The 22,156-nt window shown below is 38.6% G+C and overlaps 2 protein-coding genes across 2 annotated transcripts; one reads left to right on the plus strand and one right to left on the minus strand.

Moving 5' to 3' along the window:
- The first annotated feature begins 1,002 nt into the window (after positions 1-1,002).
- LOC129927117 (uncharacterized) lies at positions 1,003-2,997 on the plus strand. Its single transcript, XM_056034339.1, has one exon. The coding sequence runs from the start codon at positions 1,003-1,005 to the stop codon at positions 2,995-2,997; it is 1,995 nt and encodes a 664-aa protein (XP_055890314.1).
- Positions 2,998-8,468: 5,471 nt separating this feature from the next.
- LOC106068783 (tubulin beta chain-like) lies at positions 8,469-20,436 on the minus strand. The gene is made up of 6 exons (XM_013228257.2): positions 20,212-20,436; positions 19,443-19,551; positions 18,873-19,016; positions 18,072-18,283; positions 10,118-10,793; positions 8,469-9,013 (listed from the first exon to the last, which is right to left on the minus strand). Exons 1-6 carry the CDS (start codon positions 20,266-20,268, stop codon positions 8,877-8,879), a joined length of 1,335 nt encoding a protein of 444 aa, XP_013083711.1. The 5' UTR covers positions 20,269-20,436; the 3' UTR covers positions 8,469-8,876.
- Between the last annotated feature and the right edge of the window lie 1,720 nt (positions 20,437-22,156).

Consider the following 22,156-nt stretch of genomic DNA (forward strand, 5'->3'; position numbering starts at 1 on the left):
AGAGAAGTATGCATGTTGTCGATATTATTGTATAGTTAGCCCAACTGAAGCCATGGTACCACAAGGTACGGAAATTAAATAATGTTAATGTATTATTTAATACATTGTTAATATTCATATGTATTAAGTGAACTGGTTGTTATTAAGATACAGTTCAGCGTGAGCTTGGTCTAGCTGATGATATTGAATAATTGTTCGTGTAAAGGGCTAATCTCTCATTCAAGGTCTCACTTACTGGTGACTGTTCATATGCAACTATGAATTACATACATTATCGGTATGCCACTGATCCTGATAATTAACTTGTAGTCGCCCTACCATTTTCTGGATGTGGTGTTCCCTATTCTGGATGTGGTGTTCCTCGTTCTGAAAATGGTGTACCTCATTCTGCAGGTAATGTTCCTTCTGTTTGTGAAATCTTGAAATCTTAAAATATTTCGTAGCCTCCATGTGACTTCTAAATGGAAACAAACTAGTTGGAAATACAGGCCAAATGGAAACAAACTAATTGGAAATGCAGGCCAAATGGAAACAAACTAGTTGGAAATGCAGGCCAAATGGAAACAAACTAATTGGAAATGCAGGCCAAATGGAAACAAACTAGTTGGAAATACAGGCCAAATGGAAACAAACTAGTTGGAAATACAGGCCAAATGGAAACAAACTAGTTGGAAATGCAGGCCGAATGGAAACAAACTAATTGGAAATGCAGGCCGAATGGAAACAAACTAATTGGAAATGCAGGCCAAATGGAAACAAACTAATTGGAAATGCAGGCCAAATGGAAATAAAACTAGTTGGAAATACAGGCCAAATGGAAACAAACTATTTGGAAATACAGGCCAAATGGAAACAAACTATTTGGAAATGCAGGCCGAATGGAAACAAACTAGTTGGAAATACAGGCCAAATGGAAACAAACTATTTGGAAATACAGGCCGAATGGAAACAATGCCAACCTTTCAATGTTGTTGTGTTTGGAGCTTATTGTAATGGACAGGGATGAAAGAAAGTTCAATTCCTTACAGCGGCTCCATCTACCTTGACATTCCTTACAGCGGCTCCATCTACCTTGACATTCCTTACAGCGGCTCCATCTACCTTGACATTCCTTACAGCGGCCCTATCTACTTCGCTATTCTTTACTGTGGCCCCATCTACCTTGACATTCCTTACAGCGGCTCCATCTACCTTGACATTCCTTACAGCGGCGCTATCTGCTTCGCCATTCTTTACTGTGGCCCCATCTACCTTGACATTCCTTACAGCGGCCCTATCTACTTCGCTATTCTTTACTGTGGCCCCATCTACTTTGACATTCCTTACAGCGGCCCTATCTACTTCGCCATTCTTTACTGTGGCCCCATCTACCTTGACATTCCTTACAGCGGCCCTATCTACTTCGCTATTCTTTACTGTTGCCCTATCTACTTCGCCATTCTTTACTGTGGCCCCATCTACCTTGACATTTCTTACTGTGGCCCTATCTACTTCGCTATTCTTTACTGTGGCCCTATCTACTTCGCCATTCTTTACTGTGGCCGCATCTACCTTGACATTTCTTACTATGGCCCTATCTACTTCGCTATTCTTTACTGTGGCCCCATCTACCTTGACATTTCTTACTGTGGCCCTATCTACTTCGCTATTCTTTACTGTGGCCCTATCTACTTCGCCATTCTTTACTGTGGCCCCATCTACCTTGACATTCCTAACTGTGGCCCTATCTACTTCGCCATTCTTTACTGTGGCCCCATCTACCTTGACATTTCTTACTGTGGCCCCATCTACCTTGACATTCCTTACTGTGGCCCTATCTACCTTGACATTCCTTACTGTGGCCCCATCTACCTTGACATTTCTTACTGTGGCCCCATCTACCTTGACATTTCTTACTGTGGCCCCATCTACCTTGACATTCCTTACTGTGGCCCTATCTACCTTGACATTCCTTACTGTGGCCCTATCTACCTTGACATTTCTTACTGTGGCCCCATCTACCTTGACATTCCTTACTGTGGCCCAATCTACCTTGACATTCCTTACTGTGGCCCTATCTACCTTGACAATTCTTACTGTGGCCCCATCTACCTTGACATTCCTTACTGTGGCCCCATCTACCTTGACATTTCTTACTGTGGCCCCATCTACCTTGACATTCCTTACTGTGGCCCCATCTACCTTGACATTTCTTACTGTGGCCCCATCTACCTTGACATTTCTTACTGTGGCCCTATCTACCTTGACATTCCTTACTGTGGCCCTATCTACCTTGACATTCCTTACTGTGGCCCTATCTACCTTGACATTCCTTACTGTGGCCCCATCTACCTTGACATTTCTTACTGTGGCCCCATCTACCTTGACATTCCTTACTGTGGCCCCATCTACCTTGACATTCCTTACGGTGGCCCCATCTACCTTGACATTTCTTACTGTGGCCCCATCTACCTTGACATTCCTTACTGTGGCCCCATCTACCTTGACATTTCTTACTGTGGCCCTATCTACCTTGACATTCCTTACTGTGGCCCCATCTACCTTGACATTCCTTACTGTGGCCCTATCTACCTTGACATTCCTTACTGTGGCCCTATCTACCTTGACATTTCTTACTGTGGCCCCATCTACCTTGACATTCCTTACTGTGGCCCTATCTACCTTGACATTCCTTACTGTGGCCCTATCTACCTTGAAATTTCTTACTGTGGCCCCATCTACCTTGACATTTCTTACTGTGGCCCCATCTACCTTGACATTCCTTACTGTGGCCCCATCTACCTTGACATTTCTTACTGTGGCCCCATCTACCTTGACATTCCTTACTGTGGCCCCATCTACCTTGACATTTCTTACTGTGGCCCTATCTACCTTGACATTCCTTACTGTGGCCCCATCTACCTTGACATTTCTTACTGTGGCCCTATCTACCTTGACATTCCTTACTGTGGCCCTATCTATACGCCCCCCAACCACACACTTGCATGGCATTGGTGACAAACTGAAATCTTTTTGAAAACTAAAATCTTATCTCTTATATAATACAGACGTTACTTCAAAAAAGAAGATGATTATGTCCTACACGTCATGCATTTAGTCATGCATATTGACCACTGTGTTCCAGAATGTTGTCATTGCCGGAAGTGGTAATGGATGTAAGCACTCCACTACCTATAAAATGCTTCCTAATGGCATGCGTCTCAAATAGCCTCTGACAACCAGTCCAACTCCTGGCCTTCACGTGTGGCTCTATTATTGAGTCCGGCGGAACTGTTCTCACTAACAAGAGAAGGGGCAAAGGCGAGCAACTGGCGCCTTAACCAGTAAGCTTCGGGTAGGAGGGGCTCGTTAGCCATAGATGGCTACCCACCTAGGAGAAGGAAAACTCTGAATTCAAATCTCTGTTGCCTTGCAGCTATACCCAATCATGGGAAAGGCTTCGGGAGTCAATCCTGAGGAAAAATCAGGAGCTGGCGACCCTAAAACAGTTTGCAGCACCCAGTGATACACTCTGGCAGAACCTGCGACGCCGCTGACCCCAAACTGTATTGGCACTGTCGTTCCTTTGGATACATCAGCTGCGTGGAGTGGAAGGGGGTACTGATGTGTGGGCAACATCGTTCCGACCAAAGCTAATGCCCAGGCATTCTTTTCATTTCCATGAGATGATCCATAGTCGCTTCGCGACTAAAGGAGGCCATAGTTTTTTTTAAATATTGACCAATGACCTAAGTTCTGTCAAGTCAGTGGTTTTCCAGGCTAGCTCAGGCAATCCATTCCATGCTCTAATAGCGCTAGGGAAGAAGGGGCATTTGTACAAATTTGTCCTAGCATGTGGAACTAGGAATATGCCTTTATCTTTGTGTCTTTCTGAGTATTTTTTATTAACTTTTGTTATCGTATTTGAAGATTATGGTTCGGTGTTTTATGTATAATTGCTACTTTACTTTTGAGTCTTGTATCCTGAAGGCTTTCTAAATTTAGTAATTTTACTAAAGGTGTTACTCTAGTCAAATGTGAATATTCGTTTGTTGTTATGAATCTCACTGCTCTATTTTGTGTCTGTTCCAGTTTCTTAATGTTTTCTTGAGTTGAGGGGTCCCAAACAGAGGATGCATATTCTATTATTGACCTATTGATGCTCAATGGAAATATTGAGATTAACAACTAGGATATGTTTCTTGTTATTAACTTTTTGTTTCCGTTAGACAACACATGCATAGTCCTTCTGTGCGTGCGTAGACCATAGACTTAAATAGTATATCTAGACTGGAAACCGGAAACAAATTCTTATCTGCGATTGATCGATTCACATACCTATATATATTATATATATACTAGGCATAGGGTCTTTATTTGCGCATTACTTTCGATATGGTCACTGAGAGTGTTTTGTAAACAATTAAACTAAATAATAATGTAATAAGTAAAGCGAATGTGTCAATGTAAAAATAGTGTGAATGAAGCTATCAAATCAAAATAGCTAATAGGCTTAAATCCATTTTTTTTTTCAAATTAAAACATTTTCTTGTAGGCCTACATATATTTGATTAAAATTTGAGATGAATAGACTAAATTTTGTATGTTCATGTGTATAAAGTATAAAGTAGATCTTAAGGTAGACATAGATCTAAATCTACACTAATCTAGAGTTAAAAATTGGCTTTTATAGAGCTCATTCTGTGCTGCGCATGCGTGAACTTTTTTTCATGAATGAATATAGGCCTATCTCAACACGGCTACGTAACTTTAGCGAACAGCGAACGAATGTATTAAAAATGCTTTAGACAAACAAATTTGAATGTTAAATTGATTAAAATATCAAATGAATGGACAATAATTAGTATGTTTATGTGTTGAAGCATAAAACTATCTTTGCGAAAAGAAGTTTTATCATCTTAGAGTTCAATAATAGTTTTAGACCTAGGCCTAGGAATAGACTCAGTACAGAGATGTGTTAATGTGTAACTATTTGGTAATGTCTAATGAAAGAATGTTTGCCATGAAATCTGTAGTCACAGATATCAGGAACTAATTTATGTAAAAAATGCTTTTGAATAATCTAGTGGATTGGATTTAGATGTATGTTAAACGTAGCTAATGATCCTTTCACGTTATTTCTCTTTCGCTTCGAAAATAAAATTAGTTTTGCGAAAATGGGTTTACCCGAAGTCGATACATTCTTATCTATTAAAAACGAAAAGAGCGATAGCTTTGTTCAATGAATGGGATTATAAAGTGAACAATTAAACGAAATAATTTTTAGTACGCGATTCATGAATGAATATAGATCTAGGCCTATCTCAACTCGGCTTCGCAGCTTTCGTAGATGAATGTAGCTTTAGAAAACCAAATTTGAATGTTTATTTGATCAAAATATGAAATGAATGGACTTTAATTAATATGTTTATGTGTTAAAGTATAAAACTATCTGTGCGAAGAGAAGTTTTATCATCTTAGAGTTAAATTAGAGTTTTAGATCTAGGGATGGGATTATAAAGTAAACAATTAAACGAATTAATATTTAGTACGCGATTCATTACGGTATTGTCTAGTGAAAGAATGTTCGTCAGGAAATCTGTAGTCATAGATATAAGGAACTAATTTATGTAAAAAATGCTTTTGAAACACAAAATTGAAGGTTAATTTTATTATATAATGAAATCAATGGATCTTCTTTTGTATTTTCATGTGTCAAAGTAAAAAACTATCTGCGCAAAGTGTAGGCCTATTTCTTAAAATTAAATCTAGGTCTAAATCCTTTCTATCTTTTCTCATGTCAACATTGTCGACATGGCCTAGATCCATAAAATACTATAGCTGTAATAGAGTCGGACAACTTTATTTTTTTTGAGGGTCTTAAGTTTGTTTTAGGTCTACAATACATACACTACGGTCTAAGTTAGTACCCAAGGAACATTCCTGCCTAGTTTTATCAAGATTGGTCAAGCGGTTTTGATGTCTATAAGTAACATACATACATACATACATACATACATACACACACACACATACACACAAACACACACACACACACACATACATACATACATACATACATACATACATACATACATCTCACATTCTACTTTATAATATATATATATATATATATATATATATATATATATATATATATATATATATATATATATATATATATATATATATATAATTAATCACAGAACTATATATTCACGGTAATATATCAAACAAAGCCGTTTCCTTTAGTTTCCATTGAGATAATGTTTCGAAAATCGTGGATCGAAATAATTCATGTCTGTTGATTTTAATCATCTTATTTACATTTGAATAGATTGATTACCTAGATCTTTCTAGATTATGTATCTAAAAATTGCAAAATAATAATTATGAGACGAGACTAATCTTATTTTTGATGTTCAATTACTAGATCTAGATCTAAAAATTAGATTACATGTTACATAGGTTAGGGTTGAAAAAACAACAACTTTACTTCTTATGACTATTGTACAAAAACAACGCCTTGTTTCAACTTTTAAACAAAAATTTCACGACATTTTTTGTAGTTTTAAAAGATATCCATGTCTAGTCTAGATACAATATATATATATATATATATATATATATATATATATATATATATATATATATATAAGTTTATGGCGTAGACATTGCATATCGTTCGAAATATTGCACATTTTTAATCTTCGGAACAGAAGATCATGACTATATATACATTCATTCTTTAATGTGTAAAACATCCTTTTTTTTTTTCATGAACATTTTGACATTTCACAACCAACTAGCTCTAAATTAGTTTTAGTTGAGTTGTAGGTCTGAATGAGGTTGGTCCTTATTTATATAGAAACTTCAAATGTATCGTTTTCATTAGGAGGCCATAGTAAGGGGGATGTAGTAGTCTTTCAACATACCAGAGTATCCACATGATCGATCAAATCAATAACATCACGTGTAAGAAGATAGACCTACTTGCATTTACATTACTAGTGTCGATTCAAAGTTGCCACTTGTTTTGACGCTATGAGTGGAGGATCCCTATTTTTTTATTTTTTTTACCAGTATGCACTTTAAAATGTCTCTATTTTAAGGCTAAACAAGATACTTGACTTTTCCAAGCGTGAGGTTTTTAAAATGTAATTGAAACCATAAAAACAACTTGAGTTGTACCCATCCCGTAGTCTGACATGTAAACAAAGCGAGTAAAAAACTCGAAGACTCCCAGATTTTAGGAAGTTGAGATTGTATAGTCAGACATCAAGCCACCAGTCTGTTCATTTATTGACAACACATTAGTGGTGAGACCAACAGGCCTAAATCTTAAGCCAGAGGCGTAGTGAGTGGGGGGCACGATGCCCCGGGCGCCATCCTCAGTGGGTTCCACACGCAGAGAGGTGCCAAAAAATATTGTAGATATTTTTAGATATTTAGATAAGTAATACATTCTAAGGTTATTTGTATTATATGATTATTAAATGCTTTTTATTTTATAAGCAGATTTGTCTGATGTTCATGGAAAATGGGTGGCCAAGGGGGGGGGGGAAGCGCACGATTTGCTCTCTACTTCTCTGTCTTAAGCCGGTCACCATAGGACTATTACAACAATAGGCCTACCCTGAAATTTGCAACATTAGAAATAAAAAATCTTCCTTTGGGTTAGGATTTTGTGGTTTTACCATCACAAACGAAATACAATACAATACACCGATAGCAAAGACAGACACAAAAACTCTTGTTCCCCTGGCAATCAAATCATTAAATGGAAACAGATGTAAACTTTTCACGTCTGCTGTGAGTGTATATTTTGGTTTTCTATAATTATGTTTTGTTTGGTGTAATGCACAAATCGTAAGACAAATTTCCTTATGGGTAATACTAAAGATTATTATTATTATTCTAATTTAAAAGTCGAAGTAGCCTAAGTGTGTACGTTTACCTTGTTCGTGAATCATCCTTACGCTTTTCTCCAAAAAGTATTTGAATGTCTTCAATCTACACTTTAACTAGTATTTCTTTAATACAATGCAAGTTTAAAGTAATTTAAATATAGTATGCCATTTAAACAGACAAAATCTAAGATCGTTTTTAGTAGTCGCCTTTTTTTTCTCTTATATTTGAGTTTATGGGGACCGAGTTTCATACTATTTCGTTTCTGAAATAGTTTCGCACTATTTGGTTACTGAAATAGTTTCGCACTATTTAGTCTCTGAAATAATTTCGCACTATTCTTAGTCTCTGAAATAGTTTCGCACTATTCTTAATCTAATTCCTGAATGGAAACAAAAATGCATGTGTACGGTACAACAACAGATTGAGCTAATTTTAGAACATACACATTTCAATTTGGTTGGACGTCCAAATGCATGGCTACTTTTATTTGTCAACCAAATGGACATTGTACTCAAGATGTCTTATATTACAAACATTTTGTCGTAGAATAAACGTAGAGAAGAAATCAACATTGTTGCTAGATGCAGACACTTAATAGAATTTATTCATGCACATTATTAAACAGCGCCCTCCTTTCCTGGCCGTATAAAGACCTGTACAAGATGATTCTATTGAGTTCATTGGTAGGTCTAGACAATAGTGTAAACATTAATGAGTCACGATATTGAGCTGTTGAGCTCCACAGTATGTGGCTAGAGTTCAAACGTTTCACTTCTAAGATTACTTCAATTAAACATTCTTCACTACCTCAGTGATGTTATTTGTTTCTGGATGTTTTTATCAAAACTTGCTATCACTCTGATGTTATAGGCACACAGACTTAGCGATGGATCGGACAGTTTGAGATACAAGACATTTTGGGAAAAGGTCGTTAGGGGAGGGAACGGAGACAAAAGGCGGTGTGCGTGTGTATGTGTGGGGGGGGGCTATGCTTCCTCTTCCTCCTCTTCATAAAAGTTAATGCCATCCTCTACTGTGGCCTCCTCGTACTGCTGATACTCAGAGACGAGATCACTCATGTTGGACTCAGCCTCAGTAAACTCCATCTCATCCATGCCTTCACCTACACAAACAAATTCAAACAGGTTATTGTTTTCCAAATACCAAATTGTGTATATCTAATTTCTAATACAGTTTCACCAGAAAAACAATACTAGAACACAGTAAGGACAAGCAATCAAATATAGGGTCTGAGAAGGAAGACATTTCACGCATGTCCCAATCACCCAACATAAGATGTGAGGTGGTATAGAAGACAAGAAACAGCATGAAAAATACTTAAAACAAAGCTTATATTAAGCGTAATTGTACCAATTAGTTTGGATCAGTCATATGATTACATTTGTACTAGATCTAGACTATCTATAGTAAATGTGTGCGGTTAGTAGCCTGTTTTTATTGTAGTACAATAGCATGCACTTTCTCACTGCGCTATGATCAGGTACGCACCGGTACGGCATGCCGGCACCTTTTTGAAAAAAAATATTACTTTTCTTGTATTTTAAAGTATATTATTAATTTTTAGTAGTTAAAAGTTAGACAATCAACTACTGAGCACCGCACCTAATCACTGAGTACCGGCACCTATTTTTGTTTACAAAAAAAGCACTGGCTATGATCCTATCACTTGTCTAGAACAGTTGCGAACAAATAGGGGGATGGGGAGAAAGGGGTATCTGTGTGAGTGTTGACGTGATCATTTTTGAAATGCATACAACAGTTGTACGGCTTGAATTCGAACTCTGGGCTCAAGCCTCCTCAAGGGGACTAATTCAACTTATACTACCACATCTATCAAGTACGATTTCTTTGTCTTGTTTGTTATAAAAAAATTAATTACCAAAAGTTCAATAATTATTGGTTATTTTTTAAATTGATTTTTTGTGGCGTCAGGTAAAAAAAACATTTGTGCAAAAGTTCAACTTGATCCGAGATTGGATGTTTGAGAAATAACGTGTACAAACTTTTTACCAGACAGAGTGAGTTGATATAGCTTTGTAAAAATGAAGTATTCGACTACCAAGAAAAAAAAAAAGGCTGACTTCATCTCGCATTTCTTTGCCAGCCATTTGACATCGTGTCAAGGGGAGAGAAATGGAAAGCGAGCTCTCCTAAACTATTTGTAAACTAAAAATACAAAAGAGAGAAGGTATAATAATTTACTCGCCTGTGTACCAATGTAAGAATGCACGTCGGCGGAACATGGCGGAGAACTGCTCGCCCACACGCTTGAAAGGCTCCTGCATGGCAGTATTGTTGCCCATGAAAATAGCTGACATTTTCAGACCTCGAGGGGGAATGTCGCAAACGGCCGTTTTGACATTGTTTGGGATCCACTCTACAAAATAGCGACTATTCTTGTTCTGAACATTCAGCATTTGTTCATCTACTTCCTTCATCGACATCTTTCCCCGGAACACCGTAGCAGCCGTTAAGTAACGGCCGTGGCGGGGATCACAAGCAGCCATCATGTTCTTGGCGTCAAACATCTGCTGGGTCAGCTCAGGGACCGTCAAGTTCCTGTACCACTGGCTGCCGCGAGACGTCAAGGGGGCGAAGCCTGTCATGAAGAAATGGAGCCGAGGGAACGGTACCATGTTAACGGCCAGTTTGCGGAGGTCGGCGTTCAGCTGACCGGGGAACCTGAGGCAAGTGGTGATGCCAGACATGGTGGCAGAGACTAAATGGTTGAGGTCGCCGTTGGTCGGTGTGGCAAGTCGAAGCGTGTGGAAGCAGATGTCGTAGAGGGCTTCGTTGTCAATGATGTAAGTTTCATCTGTGTTCTCCACCAGCAGGTGAATGGCTAACGTGCAGTTGTAGGGTTCTACTACTGTGTCGGAGACCTGAAACATTACAAATCGAGATGTAATATTTATTTGAAAAGGTCAACTAAAGAGATTCCTTACACATATTTAACTACGCTGTTTCTATTCATTTCATTCAATTTTTTTCATGCAGTGTATTGTTCCCGCACTCACATATATGGTACGCACTAACGCACTGTTCCACACGAGAGATGGAAAAACAGGCCAGGAAAGGGGACTCCGGCAAATTTGTAAAAAACTTAGAGAACTTTGCATCCTGTTGGTTTGTGTGTCTCGATTACTTTGTTTGGTTAATTAATTATTAAATCACTGTAACTATTAATCTTCCTTTGTTGAATGCTTGCCATAGAGACATGATAGAGTTACTATAATATATACATGTAATTTTCATTCATAATGTTTACTTTGTTTGCGAAATTGTATTTTGTAGTATAAAACTATCTACCACCAGCTACGCAAGGTGTTTCCATCCTGAATACAAACTGAACTCTTTTACGTCATTGTCAAGCATAAGGTGCCATAGCTCTAGCCATTTCTTATCAAGTCATATGAAAAACGTTAATAATCTTTTGAGTTCATTAAATAAGAGTTTCAATCATTTGAACTTCTATTAATCAATTTATTTGGACATCTATTAATCAATGTATTTGGCATCTATCAATTCATTTGGACATCTATTAATAAATTCATTTGGACATCTATTAATTAATTCATTAGGACATTTATTAATCAATTCATTTGGACATCTATTAATTAATTCATTTGGACATCTATTAATTAATTCATTTGGACATCTATTAATTAATTCATTTGGGGTTTGTGTTTAGGCTCTACATCGGGACACAATTTAGTCAACATTCCAACAAACTCAAAGGGTGAAGCTGTGTTTAGGTTTGTCCATTAAAATTATGATAATAAAATTAAGCGTATTCCCCACTTCTGATAATTTCAATATGGCCTTCTTACAACCACCCATTGTTAAACTCTAAACCAATAGTTAAGGTCCCACCAATCCATTGTTATCTCGTACTTTGTAGTTACTTCCATTACAAACTTATTCGTTTCAAAAGTCGAAACTAAAACACTCAGCCAACTGAGCAGAACAAAAGGATGTGATGTTTGGACTGACGTTTCGGAGAGGTCTAGAAATCAAGTGTCACTCGAGTGGAGGGGTTTTGCCATGACCAGGCAACCTTTGGAAGAGACACTGAAGATGTGGTGCGGTCTCATAAGAATGTGATCGAGGTCACAAGGTCAAGGGCGTGGGAATGTGGTGTGTGGTCATGGAGATGTAAAATGTGGTAATGGGAATGTGGTGTGTGGTCATAAAGATGTGTGTAGTCATGTAGATAATGCACATTTTTATAGAGATGTATCTAGTAGTGGAAATGTACGCTATGTTATGTGGTCATAGAGATGTATCTGGTCATAGAGATGTATCTGGTCATAGAGATGTATCTGGTCATAGAGATGTATCTGGTCATAAACATGAATCTGGTCATAGAGATGTATCTGGTCATAAACATGAATCTGGTCATAGAGATGTATCTGGTCATAAACATGAATCTGGTCATAGAGATGTATCTGGTCATAAACATGAATCTGGTCATAGAGATGTATCTGGTCATAAACATGACTCTGGTCATAGAGATGTATCTGGTCATAGAGATGTATCTGGTCATAAACATGAATCTGGTCATAGAGATGTATCTGGTCATAGAGATGTATCTGGTCATAGAGATGTATCTGATCATGGAGATGTATCTGGTCATGGAGATGTATCTGGTCATGGAGATGTATCTGGTCATAGAGATGTATCTGGTCATGGAGATGTATCTGATCATGGAGATGTATCTGGTCATGGAGATGTATCTGGTCATGGAGATGTATCTGGTCATGGAGATGTATCTGGTCATGGAGATGTATCTGGTCATGGAGATGTATCTGATCATGGAGATGTATCTGGTCATAGAGATGTATCTGGTCATGGAGATGTATCTGGTCATGGAGATGTATCTGGTCATGGAGATGTTTCTGGTCATAGAGATGTATCTGGTCATAGAGATGTATCTGGTCATGGAGATGTATCTGGTCATGGAGATGTATCTGGTCATAGAGATGTATCTGGTCATGGAGATGTATCTGGTCATGGAGATGTATCTGGTCATAGAGATGTATCTGGTCATGTTGATGTAGATCTAAGTGGTCATAGAGATGTATGTATGCATGGGATTGTGGTATAATGGTACACAGCTAGAAGTAGGAAATACGTTTTGTTCATTGTGTGAGTTTTTGAGTTTAGGCACATCGGCACAATTTAGGCCATGTCGTGCCCGTAATCCTTTAAGGATCATTCTCCCTTTATATAACAAGGGCTAAATTCTATACAGTTAAATCATTAAAAACAAGGTCTATTCATTGTTCTAATCTAGAATCAGTGGCGTCAATAGGATGGGTGTCACCAGGTATTCTATTATACTGGTATTGTGGTGGCAGTAGGTGTCCCCGTCATCCAGCAAAGGGGTCCAGGGGAGGAGCACTGCAAAGCTCCGCAAGTAGGGTGCGACAAGCGTTTTTCTTTTCTGCGTTCTGAGATTCAGAAATTTATCCACCTGTCTACAGAACACTTTATGAATGTTAAATCATAGAAAGATGAGCTTATGCCAAAAAAAAAATTGAAAAAAAAGGTTACATTAAAAGGGGTCAGGCTAATACGCATGTCATACAAGTCTTATAAACAACGAGGCAGCACTGACCAATACTATTAGGCGATGGACATTAAAGGTAAATATAGTGAAGGTAGGTTTGTAATGGCTGTGATCGTAGTAAGATCTTCATGTAAGAAGTTTTGTAATGATGTTTTGTTTTTTTTTAAGCAAAAATCGTCAGTATATTGATGTAGATTAGTAATGTAATATTCAACCGTTCTGGTCAAATAAGTTGAGAACTATCGTGTTTAGAAAGTCTTTTTCTAATTTTTAAAATTATTTTTGCAGCCGCAACATGGAAAACAAACGAAAGGGCCAGAGGAAAGTCTTGTACTTGAAATGTTTTAATGTTTTGAACACTTGTCATTTGACTTGCTCTGAATTCAAACATTGATATCGACATTCAAACTATTTTTTTTATGTCTTTTGAAAAGTATATTAACCGTCCTCGCCCCCACCCCAACGTTTTTGGTATGAACCTTGGTAGAACGTCATTTCCCAGTTTGAGAAACGTTACATTAAAGCATGCAAGATTGTAATGGGTTTGATCTTTGTCATTTCATCCTCATGTATAACAACGTTATCTTGTGGCTGACTTGGTGTTCACTCAAAAGACTTCTTTAAAGCAATGGTTTTATGCGAATAGAACCGAGTTGTTTTGTATCCTAAAAAAAGTAACATTTGTAAGAAACAAAATCTGACGTGTTCGGATACCGGTATGCAATTATTGTCATTTTTGTAACAATTTTCTGCTTTTGCAAAAGTGTAATTTTTTTTACACTCAGGTGTCACCCACTGATGGGTTATGGAGGCCCGCACACCCCTAAGGCTATTGACGCCACTGTCTAGAACCAAAAGATTTGGTCCAAGGGTTACATATTAGGAAATTACGACAGTTTCTAGGGAAGAGAACTACACAGCATTGACGCAAAACGACATTTTGTTAAGTATCTGATGTTTCTAGCGATCAAGCGGAGATGTATGTGTGTGGTGAATAAAGTGCACGGAGATGTATGTGTGTGGTGAATAAAGTGCACGGAGATGTATGTGTCTGGTGATTGAAGTGCACGGAAATGTATGTTGTCATTAAAGTGCATAGAGCTGTATGTGTGCATGGAGACGTATGTGGTCATTGAAGTGCATGGTCGTGTGTGTGGTCATTGAAGTGCACGGGCGTGTATGTGGTCATTGAAGTGCACGGGCATGTATGAGGTCATTGAAGTGCACGGGCGTGTGTGTGGTGATTGAAGTGCACGGGCGCGTGTGTGGTGATTGAAGTGCACGGAGATGTATGAGGTCATTGAAGAGCACGGGCGTGTGTGTGGTGATTGAAGTGCACGGGCGTGTGTGTGGTGATTGAAGTGCACGGAGATGTATGTGGTCATTGAAGTGCACGGAGATGTATGTGGTCATTGAAGTGCACGGAGACGTATGTGGTCATTGAAGTGCACGGGCGTGTTTGTGGTCATTGAAGTGCACGGGCGTGTATGAGGTCATTGAAGTGCACGGGCGTGTATGAGGTCATTAAAGTGCACGGAGACGTATGTGGTCATTGAAGTGCACGGAGATGTATGTGGTCATTGAAGTGTACGGAGACGTATGAGGTCATTGAAGTGCACGGAAATGTATGTGGTGATTGAAGTGCACGGGCGCGTGTGTGGTGATTGAAGTGCACGGAGATGTATGTGGTCATTGAAGAGCACGGAGATGTATGTGGTCATTTAAGTGCATAGAGCTGTATGTGGTCATTGAAGTGCATTGATTTGTATGTGGTGATTGAAGTGCATGGAGGTATATGTGGTTACTGAGATGTGTTATTTGGTAATGTAGATGTGGTAAGTGGTTATGGAGATGCACGAAGATGTCATGTAAATGTGATATGTGGTAAAGAAGATGTGGTATGTTGTCAAGTAAAATGTATGTAGTTATGGAGATGAGCATGATATTTGGCAGTTAAGATGTTTGAAGAACTGTGGTTGTGGTTGCAGGGTTTAGCCACATGGACGTATGCCAGGAGGTGATTTTAAAAACATCTGTTTCCGTTTCAGTTAACTTGCATGCTGCTAATCGTTATTATAATCGAAGTGACTATTGAAATGTTTCACGACATAAGGCACATCGGCACACAGACATGTGTGTCACGTGTGTGACATGCGCATCTGTGGTTAAAAACTCGGAATGATGATTCTTGATTAACTTAGGTATAAACGAATGAAGCAAATATTTCCGCCTCCCTTTGCATCTGTCATTTCCATTATTTGATACTTTTGGATTTAAAAATAAAGTTTTTTTTTTTGTTGAGCGTTTTTCGTCTGCTGCCTCGTTTCTTCGCCAGACGCAACCAATCAACATCCTAGTTGGTAGTTTAACTTTTAGAAAGAGCGCTAGAATGAATTTACTTTCTGTAGTAAGCGGTCTTGTTGCTCAGAACTGACTACATTTTATACCTTTTTACAGTGACATAGATCTGAAAAAAAATAGGTTGCGTGTTTCTATACGCGTCAGACTACTAGCGAGTTCTTGGTTACAGACATGCAGACGAATAATACAACTCCACAAATAGAGTGAACAACTAACAGGCGTATGAAGTCTAACTGTTTAATTCATAACGGAAGCAGTCTAGTCTCAGTCACTAGCACGTACGATGTTACCTCTATGAAAGACTAGCCTCAACTGTCATAAGCTACAGTCTCGCTTTGGAGTTATGTCGTCACAATTATGCGTTCACTATCGGTCACTTAAAGTGCGTCTCTACAAAGTTTATATATATATATGGCTCCTTCTGTCTCGTAAGACAATGGATGCACCCAGATGAGTTACTGGCTTTGGTTACGTCTTGAGACGGGGCAGAATCTGGAGTGGCTGATCAAGCCAATTCTGGATCGGCAGAGTTTGCCACAGTTCGAGCATTTATATTCATCTGTCCTAGGGCTCACTGACAGGGCAGCTTTCTTTTTCTTTCTCTTGACCGATGCAGCTTCAATTCTTTTGCATTCAGCAAAGTTCGTACCAGCACGTACACTCTGTCTCCATGCTGTCCGGTCTTGGGTTATCTCCTCCCACAGACTTTGGTCGATACCCATGGCTCTCATGTCTCGCTTGCAGACATCTCTGTTAGTCTTGGGCGAGCATTCAGCAAAGTTCGTACCAGCACGTACACTCTGTCTCCATGCTGTCCGGTCTTGGGCTATCTTCTCCCACATACTTTGGTCGATACCCATGGCTCTCATGTCTCGCTTGCAGACATCTCTGTTAGTCTTGGGCGGCCCTTGGGTCTGGCTCCCTCTGCTAGCTCAGCGTACAGGATGTCTTTAGGGATTCTTCCATCTGGCATGCGAGCGTAGTCTTCTCTGTTGAAGGAGAGCATAGATGCTGTGTATGTTGGCCCGTGTCAAAACTACCTGGTTGGTGACACGATCCCTCCAGGAGATGCAAAGTATGCGTCGTCGCAGGCAGCGTAGGTAGAAGCTATTTAATCTGTGCTCTTGACGCATGTAAGTTGCCCAGCTCTCACTGCCATAGAGAAGTATGCTCAGAATGCAGGCATTGTAGACAAGGATTTTTGTTGCCGTGGTCAATTTGGTATTTTCCCACACACGCTTAGAGAGTTTTGCCATTGCTGCAGAAGCCTTCCTTATTCTTTTGGTCAACTCAGCGTCTAAGTTTAGGTTTCTGGCTATTGTTGTTCCCAAGTATGTGAATTCCTGCACCACCGTAAGTGTGTGATTTCCAATGTGTATCACTGGTATTTCTGCAACTTACAAGCTCTCAGATCTACTCGAAACGATGCCCAAAAGAATAGCAAGACAGTGCGCAAACAAATACTGGCAGGACCTATGTGAAAACATCCAATCTTGTGCCGACTGTGGTAACATCAGAGGACTATACGAGGGCATGAAAAAAGCCTTTGGACCTCACACCAGCAAGTGTGCCCCACTTAAGTCAAAAGATGGCTCAATCATCACTGATCGTGCACTGCGCAAATGGAACGATGGGTAGAACACTATGCAGAACTTTACCAGATTTGAAAATGCCATCTCGCCAACTGCTTTGTCTAACTTCCCACCACTTTCAGTTTTGAGCGAATTAGATGAAACACCCTCTGTAAAGGAACTGAGCACAGCCATTGACATACTTGCACACGGGAAAGCACCCGGAGGAGATGGCATTCCTGCAGAAGTCATTCAGGCTGGAAAGCATGCCCTAATCAAGCCACTCTATGAACTGCTAAGTTTATGCTGGGAGCAAGGAATAGTCCCCCAAGAATTGAAGGATGCCAACATAGTAACGATATACAAAAATAAGGTTGACCGCACGGATTGTAACAGCTGTAGGGTCATTTCACTTCTTAGCGTAGTTGGGAAGGCTTATGCCAGAGTAATACTGAAGGGATATATATATATATATATATATATATGTCAGTGCTATTTTTCGGGGGGGGGGGGGGGCTTTCGGTAACTCCGACCCTGTCTCTACACAAGCTGTAAGGTGGGTTACGGATGCCTTACTCCCGAGAATTACGCCGTTGAAGTGCTATAAATATCTCTAGACTAATAAACAACAATTGGACAATAAAAAGATAACTTACTTTAGGCGATGGTACTACAGAGTAAGAGCACATAATTCTGTCTGGATACTCCTCTCGGACTTTGCTAATGATGAGAGTTCCAAGACCTGAGCCGGTGCCGCCACCTAGAGAGTGAGTCAGCTGAAAACCTTGCAAGCAGTCGCAGTGCTCAGATTCTTTTCGTACGATCTCCATAATACTGTCCACCAGTTCAGCGCCATCTGTATAATGACCTACACAGCAACAAAAAATGGGTTATTTCTGGCAGATCGGCATAGACCACTACGCTTTGAGACTCAAAACAACATGAGTTTATATTCTAAAGTGCTTACTAGTTATAAAAATATTTCAAATATATTTAGTTATTTCAAAATGTGTATAATATGGTTGAATAAGAATAAAACTCCATCAGATACAGCATCAGCGTTTTGATAGCAACCATATAGCATTAATACGTTGGCTATATTCATACAAATGGTTGAAACTTCAGTGAAACATAATGTTGAGGTCACTAACTGGTCTCTTTTTCTTAAGTAACCCTTTTCATTTCAAAGTATCAATTCTTTTGCTCCTTTCATTATAATCATCAATGTCTAGCAATGTCACAGAGAATCCATCGCATTCTAGCTCTCCAGTTTGAGAAATGACAGAAAGTTTATGGGCAAACTTCGCTCTTTAAATATCAATTATAGTTTGTTCATTTCAATCATGTGTGCATAAGTGTGTTGTGTGTGTGTATGAGATAGATAGATAGATAGAGAGAGAGAGAGAGAGAGATGGTCATAAATATACAATCTACAGGTTGCAATATTTTCTTCTTACCTTTAGCCCAATTGTTTGCGGCTCCTCCCTTCCCTGAAACAAAATTATCAGGGCGAAATATAGTGCCAAAACGACCAGATCTGACCCAATCAATAGATCCTGGCTCGAGATCAACCAGAGCTGCTCTAGGAACGTAACGTCCACCTGAAAAGATACAGAAAACAGACTGAAGCTTTACAAGTTCACATCTAGAATTTTGGAGCAACTAGTGGCTTTATCATAGCCACGTTCTAACGGTTCAAGCATCATTAGATAGACTTAATGACTAGATGAAGATATACAAATATATGATATTGTAGAGTCGAGCCTAGCTCGAATAATTTATGACAACTCTATAAGACATCTAGAATAGAGATGCGCCAAATTGACTAACAGAATCACTGATTTTAGTAGGCCTAGATATTGTTAACATATTTGCCAACTTTGCGAAGGAAAAAAATGAGAGAAGGGGGGATTTGTAGAAGTCCTAACTGCCTTTTTTTTTTCAATTAGTTACTGAATACAAATAGATTTATACAACTAGATCTATTACACTGCGGCGAGATCTAGGTCTAGAATTAAAGGACAAACCTGCAGCCTCGTTGTAATAAACATTGATTCTCTCTAGCTGGAGGTCAGAGTCGCCATGATAATTTCCGGTAGGGTCAATGCCATGCTCGTCTGATACGACTTCCCAAAACTTCAGATCGTGAAAGTAAACATTGAATAAGAAAACAAATTAGGCTCAGATAATTATTCCAATATTCAAGTCAATGTTAAGATCTAGTCTACAACTATAGATCTTTCCCACCTCTACATAGATACGTAATAATAAATGGCTCTAAATTATTCTAGAGTCTAGTAGCCTATAGTATATAACTCTATATCTAGATTGTGCAGTTTAATAATCATAATGTAATAATAATATAATGTAGTCTAGATCTTATTATGACATGTAATAATGTAGTCCAGATCTAGATCTAGATCTATTTATAATTTAAATTAGTGTAGATTTACATGCTTAACTTATTGTATAGATCAGAGGCGCGAGACCTGAGCGGATGTCATATCACTGTCGGGGCCACAAATATTTGTACGATGGCCCTGGGCTGACAATGACAAGATTCTCTTTATCGCATCCCCCCCCCCTTTTTTTTATGGCGCGGGGCCTGTGGACGTCTGCCCCAATCGCACACTCTAAGGCCGCCTGTGTTTAGATTTATTTTTCTAGAAGTATTTATTTAGTTCTAGATCTAGATCTAAAACAGAAATTTATTATTCATTTTATGGTCTGTCAGAGTAGAGTCTAGAGTAACAATTTCAGTCAATATTAAAAATACGGAAAATAATTTTAATTTACCTTTGATCCAATCTGATTGCCGCATTGGCCGACCTGGATATGCATAATCTCGCGCATCGTGAGTGTTTGCGTGGACGCACTCCCTAGGTACTTACAAAAAACCTACCGTCTAATTGATCAAACCAGTTCTTTGCCTTACTTCTGTAGCACCTAGTCAAAATTTCAGCCGTAGACCTACTTATTTCAGCTTTGGATTCTGGTAACCAAGGAAATGGTGGATTGATACTATTGTTGAATGACGTCGTGGATACTCACAAATGGTTGACAAAATTACTTTGATGTAGAATATTTCAAATCAACAATTAAACTCTACTTTCACGATAGTTTGACAGTATTTACCACAAAGTCTTTTTTATAGTATATAAAAAAAGTACTAAAGTGCAGTATGCTTCGTCTTTGTAAGGATCTATATTTGCGCGGATTAAGAAATTTATCTGAAGAAAACTGTACGCGTTGTTATAGACGAAAATCGATGACGTTTATCTCCAAATATCTCAGTGTCACTAAAGCTTCCGAACCAAGACGCATTCGAAGTAAATGCACCGAAAACATCGCAGTGTAATCATTTTACATCATAATAAATCAACATTAAGAGATCTAGAAAAATATTTGGATAAAGTTAGCAGTGCAAATGGCCTTACTCAACAAACTAGACAGAATCAAGAGAAATACATGATATTGCATATAAGATTCATGACAGAAGGAGGCCAAAACATAACATATTTGGGTGACAGTTCTCACAACAATTCTTACACATGATGAAATGCAATGTTTTCACTGTATGGAGAGCTGCCTGATTAGGAAACTACTCTAGGACTAGTCTAGTAACCAAAACCAAAACACGCTAATGAGAACGCAGAAGAAGAAGAAAAGAAAAATATGGTGTAGGATTAGAAAAGTTTTCAATAGACTAGATTTAAATCGAATCCACTAAATGTCCTTGTTCTTGGTTAGGCCTATACGGAATAATATCACACATCAAAACTAGGTGATATAGCCTAAAATTGCTTCTGGTCTATGCCAATGAGGACATGATAAAGGCAACCCATTTTTTTTTTACGGTTCTTGATCGCATGCCAAAGGTTAGCCTAAGATAGGGGTATCCTAGAATGTTTTTTTCAAGAAGATCTACGTCTACTGACAAGTGACAATGACTGACTTCCGAAAGGAAAAACATAAAAAAAAAAGAAAAAAAAGCACAAAACTTTTGAAATGTTTATTTTTTAATTGCTTTTATATAGCACATCTTATAGCATGCTCAGTGTTATAGAGCACATCTTATAGCATGCTCAGTGTTATAGAGCACATCTTATAGCATGCTCAGTGTTATAGAGCACATCTTATAGCATGCTCAGTGTTATAGAGCACATCTTATAGCATGCTCAGTGTTATAGAGCACATCTTATAGCATGCTCAGTGTTATAGAGCACATCTTATAGCATGCTCAGTGTTATAGAGCACATCTTATAGCATGCTCAGTGTTATAGAGCACATCTTATAGCATGCTCAGTGTTATAGAGCACATCTTATAGCATGCTCAGTGTTATAGAGCACATCTTATAGCATGCTCAGTGTTATAGAGCACATCTTATAGCATGCTCAGTGTTATAGAGCACATCTTATAGCATGCTCAGTGTTATAGAGCACATCTTATAGCATGCTCAGTGTTATAGAGCACATCTTATAGCATGCTCAGTGTTATAGAGCACATCTTATAGCATGCTCAGTGTTATAGAGCACATCTTATAGCATGCTCAGTGTTATAGAGCACATCTTATAGCATGCTCAGTGTTATAGAGCACATCTTATAGCATGCTCAGTGTTATAGAGCACATCTTATAGCATGCTCAGTGTTATAGAGCACATCTTATAGCATGCTCAGTGTTATAGAGCACATCTTATAGCATGCTCAGTGTTATAGAGCACATCTTATAGCATGCTCAGT

This window comes from Biomphalaria glabrata, chromosome 7, assembly GCF_947242115.1.
Source record: "Biomphalaria glabrata chromosome 7, xgBioGlab47.1, whole genome shotgun sequence".
NCBI classification, from domain to species: domain Eukaryota; kingdom Metazoa; phylum Mollusca; class Gastropoda; family Planorbidae; genus Biomphalaria; species Biomphalaria glabrata.